Source organism: Solea solea, chromosome 8, assembly GCF_958295425.1.
Source record: "Solea solea chromosome 8, fSolSol10.1, whole genome shotgun sequence".
Lineage (NCBI taxonomy): Eukaryota > Metazoa > Chordata > Actinopteri > Pleuronectiformes > Soleidae > Solea > Solea solea.
Genome location: NC_081141.1, coordinates 23,781,350 through 23,795,390, shown reverse-complemented (window position 1 = coordinate 23,795,390; position 14,041 = coordinate 23,781,350). Strand labels below are relative to the sequence as shown.

The 14,041-nt window shown below is 40.2% G+C and overlaps 1 protein-coding gene across 2 annotated transcripts in view; it reads right to left on the bottom strand.

Moving 5' to 3' along the window:
* Nucleotides 1-14,041, bottom strand: part of adgrv1 (adhesion G protein-coupled receptor V1) — a 148,436-nt gene that overhangs the window by 20,452 nt on the left and 113,943 nt on the right. For both annotated transcript variants that reach the window (XM_058636829.1, XM_058636830.1), the window contains 3 exons: nucleotides 11,455-11,571; nucleotides 5,521-5,699; nucleotides 1,425-1,582 (listed from right to left, as the gene is read on the bottom strand). In XM_058636829.1, the coding sequence (XP_058492812.1) occupies nucleotides 1,425-1,582; nucleotides 5,521-5,699; nucleotides 11,455-11,571 (454 nt within the window). The remainder of the gene's footprint in view (nucleotides 1-1,424; nucleotides 1,583-5,520; nucleotides 5,700-11,454; nucleotides 11,572-14,041) is intronic.

Sequence of the window (14,041 nt, the reverse complement as noted above, 5' to 3'; positions counted from 1 at the left end):
GTTGTCCCTCACAATAAAACGCTCCTGTCAGGTAAAAATCCTACAGGCTGACCTTTAGCCTCAGCCTCTTTGTGAATGGCAAAAGTATTCCACTCTCTGTCTTTTCAATGCACAACTATCTGCAGCTCAGGAAAAAACTGTACACTGTGTCAGGCAAACACAGTGTACATTCAGTAATTGCAGGGTCTTGAGTCTCACCGATGGCCACTGATTACAGACACGATTCTCAGGACTAAACCTGGTTATTACAAATTCTGCGTGAGTCCGTCACCAGCCTGTAGGTAAAAACAAGGGTGGGGCCATGCAGTCAAGTTCCTGGAACATCCTGGTACCATGTTAACTGTGGTGTGGGTGGAGTGTGGACATGCAACACAGTGTACATACAGAAAGAAAAAATGTAAACTTAATCCAGTTCTTATCTTGTTTGTGTACACTTAAAGTGTTGTGTCACTTTGTGTTTACAAAGAACTGGTTCAAAGTTCAAGTTCATACACATTTTCGAGTCACTGTTCAATAGATGCTCCTCCTACCGGCCCACCACCATCCACAGGGGATGCAGATGTGGCTGACGTCCAAATAAATTAAATTGTCAATAATAAAGACTGGGTCTGGTGATGATGAGCTGTTTCTCAAATATTTAGCTGTATGTAAAAAGAAAAGGTAAGAAATACTTCATCTTTACCACTGCACCATGTCTGGACAGATGTTAGGATGTCAGCTGCCAGACAGACTGAAGATTTGAGCAAGATTGGAGTTCCATTTTGTTTGTAAAGTCCTAGCTGTGAACATTTGGTTATTTGAATATTTTCAATGTCGGCTCATCAACAAAATGCATTCTTATTTGTTCAATGTGTGCAAAAAATTGACCTTGTTCTGAAAATATAAAACATGCAAGATCACACATTTTGACACACTTAGCCTCAGACAATGTGGGATTTTTTAACATGAACATTTCACATTTACAATTCATGTTAAATATAAATATAAATGGTAAATATAAATGATAAATCTAAATATTAAATCTCATTCTAAATGTTAAATAGTTTAATCTAAATAATAAATCTAAATGTTCTGGGTGAAATGACATTTTTAGCTAATGTGCAAATTCAAACATCAGTAACCGGAAGTACCAAAATAAAAGCTTGAGATGGTCAGACTTGAGCGACTTCACAAACGGCACGTCACAAATAAATTCAGTCTTTATGTTCATGAAATTGTCTTCAGTCTGTCCCTCTAGCACCGCCCACGCTGGTTATACGACCACTATAAAAGGGTCGTAAAATATGAGCATCATTCTGTCTCATAAAGTTAAATTCACGTTCAGGATTTCCAAATAATATCCACGAAAGTTCCCTCAAATCTACGTTTGTAAACTGTACACATGCGATATGTTTGTGTCGAGTAATTTCTGCTGTAGTTTTCACCTGTGCTGTTGGTGCGTCCGCGGTACATGTCGTCATACGACTTCCACTGCTGCGTCACCTGGTAGGCGTGGATGAAAACAACCATCACTGCCACCAGACAGATGAGAGGCACCAGCACGGCCGTGCACAGAGCTGCGTAGATGTCCGGGATGAAACATCTGAGGGGGAGAGACGGACAGAAACTTTAAAACAGAGACCGAATACTATGATATATGAGTTACAGAGAGCGTATACAGGTCAAATATGAGCGCTGGAAAACGGAAAAAGCATTAAATGCCTGCATTGCACTATATTTACTGCTGTGAGACTTTGTTTCTTCAAGCTTTGCAAACAGAATCAGCTCAGGACTCGCACTTTTGTTGCTCAACAGCAGCTTTTGCCGTGAGCAGCAAAATACGTATGTTCCAGGCTGCTCACAACAACCAGGTCACTCTGCAGCTCCACTGGGATAAAGTCAAAGGCACTTAAGCAGTTTTCTACTTTTAATTTACGTCAGAAATGTACGAAACAAACGTCTACGTGTATTTGTCTTATACTTTTATTTCATGGAACCTTTATTTAACCAGGAATAAAAACCCACTGAGATTAAAATGTCTAACAGGACAGTGTTCGTCAGTGTTGTAACAGTAACAAAGTATAACAAATAGTCTGTTACTGTACTTATGTACAAAATTAACGTTGCTGTACTTTACTTTGTTATTTATATTTCTAGCAACTTTTAATTTTACTCCACTACATTTCCTCTAACTGTCTTTGTTATTTGTTGCTACCAAACAAAATCAGAAGAAGAAGAGTCGGTATTATGGTCTGTATTTATGGAGCGCTTTTCTCTTCTAAATGAGCTGATTTACAGTTTTGACATTCACACACTGCAACATTGGGTTAAGTGTCTTGCTCAAGGACACATGTAGACTAGCAGAGCCGGGAATTTAACCCTCAACCTTCTAGTTGACAGACAACTCGCCCTACCACTGAGCTACCATGGCTCAATCCTAACTCTTTAAGTACATTTTATATCAGAAAACGACTTTTGATACTTACGTACAGTAAATGTCATATACTTTAAGTACTTTTGCTTAAGTAATATTATAATAAAGTGACTTCAACTTCTACCAAAGTCATTTTCTGTTAAGATACTTTTTATTATATATAATTATTATATTATATTATAATTATATTATATTATATTATATTATATCATATTATGTCATACTGGTGTGAGTATTTGACAGCCCATTTCTCAGGAGTCCTTTCCCTTGTTTCTTTCCAGTCAGACCTGTTTTGCTTTTATTCCAGAAAAAAACTGATTAAAATGTTTTTCCTCTGGGAAAATCTGCATCTTCTCATCAAACATAACGGACAAACACTGATGTAACGTTCACAAAACAAGCTGAGCCGCTGCAGTTTGGTGGGAGAGGACTCTGCTCTTTGGTGATGACAGCGGAATGAGTGGAACGACACTAGCCATAACACAACACGAGGTATGCCAAATAAAGCATTGCAATACTGTCCCAGTCCCAGGGAGAGAGAGACGTGGAAGATGAGAGCGCGGACTCACTGGAATATGGATATTTACACTGCCGTGGCCTTGTGTGAGCAGATGAGATCCTACTGTACGAGAAAGTCTCACAAGGAAATTAATTCCCAGGGGAGTTTCGTTGTGGATGGAGGAAAATCTTACCCAGGGACCCATTTCACTGGATTCATGGTTTGGGAGTGAACAAATAAAATGAGCAATTATAGACTTTATGGGCGTTTTCATAGACAACACTGTGTGAGGTAATGTGTCATTTAAGGACGTGACCTTATTTTGGGAATTCAACCCGAACCCCAATTACAAACATTTATATGCAAAAATAAGTTTTTGAGTTTTTGTTCCTATTCTCTTAGTGTATATGGATAAAATCCTGTCCTGTGCATCCATAAAATCAAAACCAACAAAACTCTTAAGATATTGCCTTGTTTTCTTTTTGATACCAGTGAGTCTTTGGTACTTTTATTTTTCTCAGACAACAGGAACGTGATCAGGTATAGCTGCTCACTGACCTGATGAGACTAATGGTCACAGAAGGTCAGAGGTCACAAAGGTGTTGGTAATAAATAGCTTAATACATACAATGGTGGACCAAAAAAATGGGTTTTTACTTGAGAGATACGGAGTGTGTGAATGGGATTTTCTAAAATTAAATATGCACAATTATCACTTTAATAACATTCACAAGACAAAGCTCTGTGCTCCCCCATGTGATCACGACGACCTCAGGTTGAGAACCATGGTTGTAGATTCCAGATTTACTATCTACACGGGTGAGACTATAAAATGATCTGTGTAGGATAAACAGACGTCAGGTTTAAATGTCGAGCTCTTCAGGAAATTACATGAGCACATTTTACAGCCTGGCAATAAAGTTTCCAGATTAACCTGAAATTGACCTCTTCTTTGTTTAAGGGTAGAATTAGTCAGTTTTATACTGAATATAAAGAAATATTTGACATTAATTACAAAACTTAATACGAATGGCACTTTATTAGGTACACCTGTTCAACTGCTTGAATTGAATTGAATGACTTTATTCCTCCCCCAGGGGGGAAACACACATTCACAACAGCTCAGTTAAGAAAGGTGAGAATAGAATAAAAGTAAAAATAAGAATAAAAATATAGAATAAAAATAAAAATAAGATAAAATAAAAATACAATACAATACAATAGTAAGACAATTACCAAAAGATAAAAAGTAAAAAAGATAAAATTACACTCTAATATAGAGTATTATCAGGGAAAGTGAGTGGACATTTACGAGGAGTTAAATATCCGAACAGCAGTGGGGATGAAGGGCTTTCGGTAGCGATATTTTGTTAACAAAATATCTAATCAGCCAATCACGTGGCAGCATCTCAGTGCATTTAGGCACGTAGGTTTGGTGAAGCCGAGCTGCTGAAGATCAAACAGAGCGTCAGAATTTTGTATTATTTAAGGCCATAGATGGACTGGGACAGAAAAACATGGCCTAGATTTGGTTACAGTACCATTTAAATATGATAATTGTGACACCCCTGATTTTTTTCTACAGCAGCGGAGTAGCACACAGGGTGCCACTTTATCAGCTGTCCTGTGTACCTAAAAAAGTGGCCAAAATGTGTATATAAATACAGTATATTCCTAATCCAAAGGTTCATACTGTATGTATATTACGTACACTCAATCAAATAGGTTGATACTGTGAGATAAAGGTCACACAGGAGTCAGCGATATGAGACGAACAGAGCCTTTAAAAAATGGAGACCTGTGATGTGATTTAGTGTCGGTCCCTTTCATGTATAACCCAAGTATCAAAGGGCACAAAATTAATGACAACAGCTGCTCAAATACATACGGCACGTATACATAGATTGTACAAAACAATGCAGGGCCATCAATGTATGCACAGTACGTGCCTGGCACCTGTTTGTACGCAGGCAGGGAGAAACTGAGACAACAAACAAGAGGCCCCCTGTTAACACTGATGAGGAGAGAGAGGAGGAGGACGAGGAGGGGGAATGAATCAAAGGCTGCCTCTATCCCTCAAAGAGGAAGGTAAGCTTCCCCGGGAAACTGAATACTCCTCTGTGTCCTCACATCTCTCATGTGTACGCTCACTGTCCACCGCCCATGCACCCACAGGAAACAGGCCGACGTACTCGCTGATCCCAGAACAGCCACACCTCGGACCACTGGCTAATTTTAGGCATGAGTTTCAGGGGGTTTTAACTCAACGCCAGCATTTGACTTTGCACGCTCGAAATTAGACGGACGGGACACACGAGGGGAAAGAAGTGGTCGATGTGTTATTTGAGGTCTCTCCCTTCCTCTGTCCTGCACCCTGCTGTGTGACAGCCTCCACCTCTCTGTTAATGACTCTGTGTGAGGAGACGCACGTCAACCCTGAAACTCAATGATTCACTCAGCTGATTGGGTGTGCGAGCTACCTCCTGACATGATGTCACTCACTCAGGTGTTTTCTCTTTGCTCTGAGAGGTTGGTCTAAAAAAAGAATGTGAAGTCACCAGTGGGTGTGTGTTTGTGTTTGTGTTTGTGTTTTGCACCGTCCACTCACACGTCTCCCTGCACCAGTCCGTAAACAGAGTGTATCGTCCACCCAAAGCCGCCGAGCAGGACGATGACCAGGACGATGATGACCACAGCGGGAAGTCCCCACCCCAGCAGGAAGTAGAGCAGGTAGCGGCGCTCTGTGTGCTCGTCATTCATCACCAGCACTTGCCAGAAGTTCACCGCCTGGGGTCACAGTTTGAAAAAGAACAACATGTGAATGAATGAATGTTCTCAAACTGGGGTACGTGTAAGACCAATGGTACGCGAGCTACCGCTGTTGGTACTTGGAGGAACATCAGAAATACTATTCTACTGTTTATACCAGGGTATGTGATCAGAGTGGAGCTGAGGAATTTTGACCGGAGATCATAAAGGGTTAGTCACCTTATCTCGCGCTCCATCAGAGCTCAACATTTTTATCAGGTGGTAGGGAGGGGATCGAGTTTTTTCAGTGGAACAGTTTACCGTTGTTGTTTGACTGGTTTATTTCTTTTATTATTATTATTTTATAATCTTGCATATTTCTGTGAAGCACGTTGGCTAGCTGTTGCTGATTTTAAATGTGCTATACAAATAAACTTGAACTTATTTATAAATTAATTATTACAAATTGCAAATTTTTTGATCTCAGAACCTTCTAAATGTTGCGTATTCACCAAAAAATTTAGAGTCAGAGACAGATGTTCAATAACTGGTCACTAGAGAATTGTCCTGTTATATTAAACTGAAAGAACATTTTTTAATAATAAATAATAAATAATAAAAATTCAATTAAATCCAGCATCAAATATCGGCCATTGCTGCACTAAAAATCAGCATCAGCCATAGAAAAACTCAACATGGTTGGACTTTTTCATCCAAACTCCATTTTTACATTACCCACAGCAACTATGTTTGCTGTGTAAACTGGCGGGCTATAATAGACTGTTCTATCTGATAAACTAATCCCTGTATTGTTACATAAGTGGCTTTTCTGAGCACCTGTTCTCCGCAGACACGGTGTCTTATCCCTGTGTGAGGACTTCACTCAGAGACAATGGTCTCTCTTCAGTGTGAGTTTATTTTAAATTCAGGGGACAAAACAAAGTAGCTCTTCATTTTCCAGTTCAATATTCATGCCGGATTTAAAATGAGTCGCTTGATTTGTTCAGACTACTTCACATTTATGGAACAGCTATAACGTACAACAGCTGAAAATGTTGGTCATTGTCCTTCAGTCCCCAAACAGGATATGCAAGGACACAGTAATGCGACAATAATAACTGCAGGATAAGAGATGCTGACCATAACCATGCACACAAGTATGCGGCCAAAACTACACTCCAGTTGTGTAACAGGTTGATTAATTAATGCAGGTCAGAGCTGCTGTGATACAATAGTGTGTCTGTGTATGTGTGTGTGTGTGTGTGTGTGTGTGTGTGAGGAACTGTTGCCTCTGCAGTGGCTGCATCACTGCAGCTACAGAATAAAGCTGTGATACAGAGTTCTAGGCTTGTTAACTAGTTGGCCAGACATTTGTTTACATTCTGGACTTGGTTTCAACTGTTTAAAGGGCTGATTCAAAGAAGTTTCTGAACATATGTTGGTAAATACAGATTCAAATTATATAATTGTAATTATCAATGAATTTTTAAATGTAGTGTTTTACCAAAAAAAAACATGTTAAACTTCAGAAAAATGTACACCGTACACTCCAGAGCTCCAGATTTATGTGACCAACTGCCTGAAATTATATCATATATATATATAAGTTTTTATTTGCTTTTCTATATTACGTATTTTGCTTACGTTATACATACTTACGTATTTACTTTTGTGCAGACTAAAATATTTTTTTAGTTTATAAATGTTTTCCAGACTTTCCGAGGTCAAACAGATATACATTAACTCTGTTTTAGCTAGTTAGCTTAACTATTTCAGCTAATTGGCTTAACTATTTGAACTAGTTAGTTTAACTAACTAGCTATAAGTGACTCCAGCGGCCCTTACAGTGGATTCAAAATGTGTAACTTTAATCTTCGACTGTGAACCTGACGCTAGGTGTGGGAGTTAGCTATTAAAAGTTAGCAGAGTAATATTTGTTACAGCTAACCGTGTAGCAAACGTTGCTAATGTTGAAAAAGTAATTTGTTTCGGAGCACTGTGTCCATAATAATAATAATAAAAAAACATCCTGTGGGTTATTATGAGAACTAATGTGTAAAATAATGTGTAAAAAAATGTGCTAAATATCCCTCACCTCATCCTTCCCTTCAAAGTGTGTTGGAGAAGCTATAGGTTAGCATCACCACTCAACAGAATACCGACATTTACAAGTACTGTATGTACATTATCACAGGCATATTTCAAGACACAGCACTGAGATATGTATTTCCTTTTTTTCCCCCCCAACAAGGTCATAAAATGTGTAGTTGTGTTATGAGTTAGCCTAATGGCCACTAAACAGGTCAATTTAAATAATTAAATGAAGCTCTAGTGCAAGTTCAGTCAGGAAGTCTTCCTGTGGTGCAGACTTCCATTATACTTTCAAGCTTGTCCTTCCTGTTTTCCTGTCCTCAGCTACAACTCGCCTGCCTCAGTAGCCTATCATATAATTGCCGTTCTTTAAAAAAACAACAACCAAGTCTTCACAGTGTCATCTGATCCATCATCCATGACCTGATGACCTCGGGCATCAGGTCACCAACTACTATCATTTTGGAGGCATGCTTTTAACCCTCTCATGACCATCATGATAATCAGGCCAGCTGGATTTATTGTTATTTTATGGCTGTGTTCAATGCGTGCTTCTGCCCCTTTTTCCAAGATAACTTTTTACTTTCAATATCTGGCAGTTATTCAACCATTTAGGAATTAGGGTACTGAGAAGCTGACGTCACAAACTCGTCTGTGATTGGACTCTCGTCTGTGATTGGACGGTTGTTCTGTGGAAGTCCTGAAGGCTACCGTAATTCCAAGTATATGGACGCAAAGCTCTATTTCTCTGCTTTCCTGTATCCATCCATCCATCCAGCCATACCACTTTGTCCTCCACATCAATCTCAGCTGACATAGGGTGAAAGGTGGGGTCACACCCTGGACAGATCGCCAGTCCATAGTTTTTGAATTTTCTAGATATCACAAACAGTCTAGGAGTTACGGTAATAAGAAGTGTGCAAGCCAAATCGTGTCTGGGACGATAGGATGGTAACAGAAGGGTTAATATGTCCCCCAAAGCACCCGCGCAGAAGATTTTTCATTCACTCGTCTCTTGACTGAGTACAAAGCTTTGAACGTGGCACCACGGCTGGTCGTTTCTGAGTTGTACTGAACTTGTTATTGTTATTGTATGTAATTGTTATGTAATAATACGCAGCTCCTCACTAAACTGAAGTGGCCTCTGCAAATGCTGCAGGCAAGAAAACGCTGGCCTGAATAGAGATTAAATTATTGGCTGTTTTCTGGCATTATGTCAGTGAGCAGCATCTGAAAACACATGCACGCACATACACACGTACAACCACACTGCAGTTATTGATTTCAGCCTTCTTCATAGTTGCTGGCGCCCACTCATATACACCACTCAGCTGAAAGCAGCTACCTGATAGGAGGGGAAAAATGAGCGGTGAGACTGACTGTGGTCGATACTGAGACAGTGGTGAGGAGAGGAGGGTTTAAGTGGCACACATCAATGGAAAACAGGCTGGCAGTAATATTTAAAGCTGCAGTGTAGTGTGCAACCTTTTTGTTGTTGTTGTTTGTGTTATTATTCTGCCTCTGTTTGGTCTTTCTGAACAGAAACAAAGTAACATTGCTTGTATGATGTGTCCTTTGTGGCCAGATTTCAACTTTATTATATGCATGTTATTTACTAATTAAAATAATCTATTGTGACCCATCTGTGGGTCCCGACCCAATTCCTGGGAATAACTGCTGTAATGACATCTGAGGAAAAATAATTGCGTGAGTAATCGGAGTATGTGAATAAACACCAGAAGCGTTTTCCTTCAATTTGCACTCCTCCTGGTGTTAATCGTTGTTTATGTTTCCTCCAGTAGATCATATCAGCTCTGCGTCCACACACTAACTGCTGCCATGTGTGTCTGAGCCGCCATTTACATGAAAACACAATTCATTTCACTGCTAAAGCCTCACATAAGCCTTTGGACTGAGTCTCTAACAGAGGTCATTTTAGAAACATTCCCATATTCTTTTTTCTTCCTTTCTTTTTAAAAAAAAAGGCGACACACATTTGGCACGTACAGGGCTGCTCGGACCAAGTTTAACCCTATTGCGGTCAGTCTCCATGAGCTAATCTCATAATACTCCTCTGATAATAACCTATGTGCCTGGAGAGATTATATCCACTCCATAAACATCGATTACGCTCACTCGCAAACGTAACACGCTGTAAGAGATTTGAGAAAAATGGAACAAAACAACAGTTAGGCTTAGACAGGAGGAGGAGGAAGAGGGGGGGGGGGAATTAGACCTCGTCATCTGAGGATACCGGTGTGTTTCAAGGAAATTTCTGTATGTGAGCCATGTTTAAGTAGTGGAGGTCTGAATGACTCAGAATAAGAGTTTAAAATGACTTATTGTGATAATGCATCATCTTTGACATCTCGAAAATGTGAAGTATTCATTTGGGCCTGAGTTTTCACAACAGCGTTACAACAAATCGAAGGTAATGTTACGTAAAAGCTCGATATTTTCTCAGGTGGTGCTTGATATAAGACGTTTGAGAACCTCTGATGTACAGAGAAGGATCAGTTGATTTAAAGGAGTTTGACCCCCATGATAAAGAACTCTGTGTCCTGTTCTCGCCACATTCTTGTGCTCGTACAGCAGGTCAGAAGTCAACTCAAGTCTCTCTGAAGGACTTAAAGTGGATTATGTGGGAAAAAAACTTCTTTGATTTGCAAGTGTGATGGATTTTAGTGTGTTTCTTAATCAGAAAACAACATTTTTTGTGTACTTTTTTTGGGTTTTTGAAGAGCAATGACTCGTCGTAAAGACAGTGAGACTCGGGCTGCAGAATGTAAATCAAGCCAGGACTTTGTTCTTAGATGTTACGAAACAAAGGAACATGAAATAGAGGCCAGATGGTTAAAGAGGAGGAGGAGGAGGAGCTGCTTATAGGAGCTGCTGGAGTGAGGCGTTCCTAAGTGGTACCAGTCGCATGTCAAAGGTCACATCATGCAGCAGCGTGGTGCCTTCATCTCATCCTCGTCGTAATGAAAACGGGTCCAAGCCCAATGCGGTGAGAGAGAAAGCGGGTTTCACGACTTGTTATGTAATAAAAACACATGCTTCACATCGGGAGCAAAGCGAAAAGAGCAGGAATGTTGTTTTTGCCGAGTCATTAGGAAAATGTGCGGGAGGAGGAGAAGGAAGGAAAGAAGGAAAAGGAGATTTTACTTTTAAATGGCCTTCGATTGATGTGGAAAAATGTGATTCCTCCCCACAACATATTATAGTTACTATGTAGTGAGTGAAAAATCACCATAGAGGTCACCATGTTGGACAATTTAACAACTTTAATTGGAAAGATTTGAAATGTGATGTTTGGAAGCATTTTTCAATCTACTCATGTTGAGAAATGACGAAGGAGAAGAGGAGAGTGACAAAACACATAACGACACACAGACACTGCCAGACTGTGGTGACCCACACGTCAGGGAGTTCTATGAGAAGCCTAATTTTTCAAATTGTCAGCTCAAAAAAGAAAAGATTATTATTACAACCCAATTGAAGGAGTTTGAAAACACCACCGCAGATCTCTGGCCGTTTGCCATGGACAAATAAAGGATTACTAAAGTCAGTAAACAAACTTGCTGGGTGCAAAGAGACAAACGCTCAAGTTGAACATTGTGTCGCTGACCGTGGCATTACCACACGCAGAGATTCTGACATTGTTACATCCCTCGTGTTTCGGTAGCAGTGTTTTTTTTTTTACCTGTATGAGCATCCAGAAGAACTGACTGAGGTGGAAATAGTGAGCGAAGAGCGCCAGAGCAGCACAACTGTCCTCCGAAAACACCCGACCCCGGAAAGCTGACACCAGGAAACAGATCTGTGCAGAAAAAGGAGAAAAGGACAAATTTAGAATTGAGTTAACATTGTGTTTAATGAAGAATTCAAATTTAAAAACGATGGACTGGCGATCTGTCCAGGATGTGACCCCGCCCTTCGCCCCATGTCGGGTGAGATTGGCACAGCATTTTGTGACAATTCTACAGCCATTAAATCAAAATAACTCCAGACTGCCTGAATCTCATGATTGTCATAAGAGGGTTAAATGAGCATTTAACACTTTTTGCTGAGGTTTCTTTTTTCTTTTCTTTTTTTGCCGTGTTTATGGCAATTAAAGTACACATTTGTCTCCCTTAAGACAACACTTAACTTTTTTTTTTAAGACCACCTGGCAAACTCACACACATTCTCTTGCAGTTGTTCTCCTCTGCAACGTCAGCAGGTCACGTTGCACATGAAGTGATTTACAGCCTTTGTTTTATAGTCATATACATTTTTAAAGAGGGCCGCAGGATTCAAATAGCCCTCTCCTGCAAAGAGAGACATCTCATCCTGCAGACCTGTTACATCACCATGCAGCAAAAGACCAAACAAACAAACACAAAAACAACACTGACAAATATAGTCCTTCATGTCGTCCTACGACTAGGGATCTGAACTGCAATTCATTTTCCCAAATAAAGAAACAGAGGGCACTGCATAAATCAGCTTGTTATAGAGTCAATGTGTGTGTGTGAGACAGAGTGAGAGAGAGAGCGCTAATGGGTGAGAAAGGGAGAGAGATGCTTGCCGGTGGGAATGAACCGGGGCTAAATTTAAATGTGTATCATCGGAGGCAGGACTGTGTTGCAAACCCATGAGAGCAGCAGAAACAAATCCAGCTGCTGCTCTGCTGTCCATCACAGAGCTTCATTTACACTCCAGCACCGTCAGAGATCACTGTGAGAGCAGCTGAATGAACGACTGTTGCATAAACTGCGTGAGTGTCGGCACACTGCCAGCGCCTTTGAGCACAGAGAGGACTCTGAATGGAAGAGGTGAATGAGCGGAGGGGATGCGGCGAGAATGACAACTCGGTGTCAGGCGTGCGATTTTGCATTAGGTTCATTAGACTCAGCCGCCAGGGAGACGCAGACGCTGCTGCACAATGAGTTAAATTAACATTAGAATTGTGATAATGCATTAGAATTGAATGCAGGGTTGCGCTGTTGAAGGTCTGCTGACCTGTCTTCCCCATAGACCAGAGGTCTCAAACTCGCGGCCCTCCAGCCTCAGGCCGACACATGATGGAATTCTGGGTGGAAAATTTTAGTTGAAAAATGTTGCCTAACTCTATTACACAGGATTGTGTTAGTCGTGGGTGACTTACTGTAAAAGACACGTCAGCGTAAGAGAAGTTAATAACTACTTTGGCATCAGGAGACACATTCTTTACCTCCAGATGAACTATTGTGTCACAAGAACAGAGTGAAGGGCGGCAACGACTCTTCAATTCATCGATTACCACATAAATCGGCAACTATTTTGACTTTTTTCAATAATTAATACAAGATTTCTTACTTTTCAGCGTGTTAAATGTGAATATTTTCTGGTTTCTCTGCTCCACGTGACAAAGAAATCATTACAACTGATGGATTTCGGTTTGTGGACAAAACAAGACATTTATCGACATTTTCTGGCATTAATCAAGAAAATAATAAACACATTAATTTAACAGACAATAAACAAAATCAACACACAAAGAAATGATTTTCCTCTACATATTTTGAATGATCTTAATCGTTGTTTAGTTATATAGTATATAAGTTCATGTGTAATAACTGACAGATGCTACACAAACGCACAATTCCACATTAATTCTGCGGTTTTACATGTGAGCATCAATTATTACAAGCTGTGGCATTACAATAAAAAGACGTGATTAACCGCAGCAAAATTACACGGATAACAATGCTTATATATAATAGTCGTAGTTTTAATACATCTAGTGGTTGTGTTTGATTCCACAGCAGCAGCAGCTTATCGGTGACTCTTCACCTCGTACAAACTGGAAGCCTCTGTCATTTTAAGACACTGTGGAACCACCCAGTGATTTTGGCTAATTTGCATAGCATTGCTGTCGCTATAGTCACCACATAAACATGTTGAGTTGCTCTTGTTTAATGCTCAGGTTAATCCCAATAAAGAATGTTACTAAGAGACGTGCCCTCCACACGACTCCATAAATGCCAGTTTGAGTTGGGCGACGTCAGAAAAAAAGTGTTATTTTTCCCTCTGGACTAGTTTCCTAAATTTCCTCATTTTCTTTAATAACCACTCTTGGATTTTCCAGCCATAACCACCACTGTCTGCATCCTCCTGCTGAGTAAGAGGAAAAGTCAGGGCATCCAAAAAAAATGAACCATGAGTCACTTTTCTATTCGAGTTCCAAACCCTGCAGGGTGTGAGTGGAGGGAATGACACAGGCGGGAAATTCATGCCTGAACTGCCTGGAATTGAGCCTGAGCGGA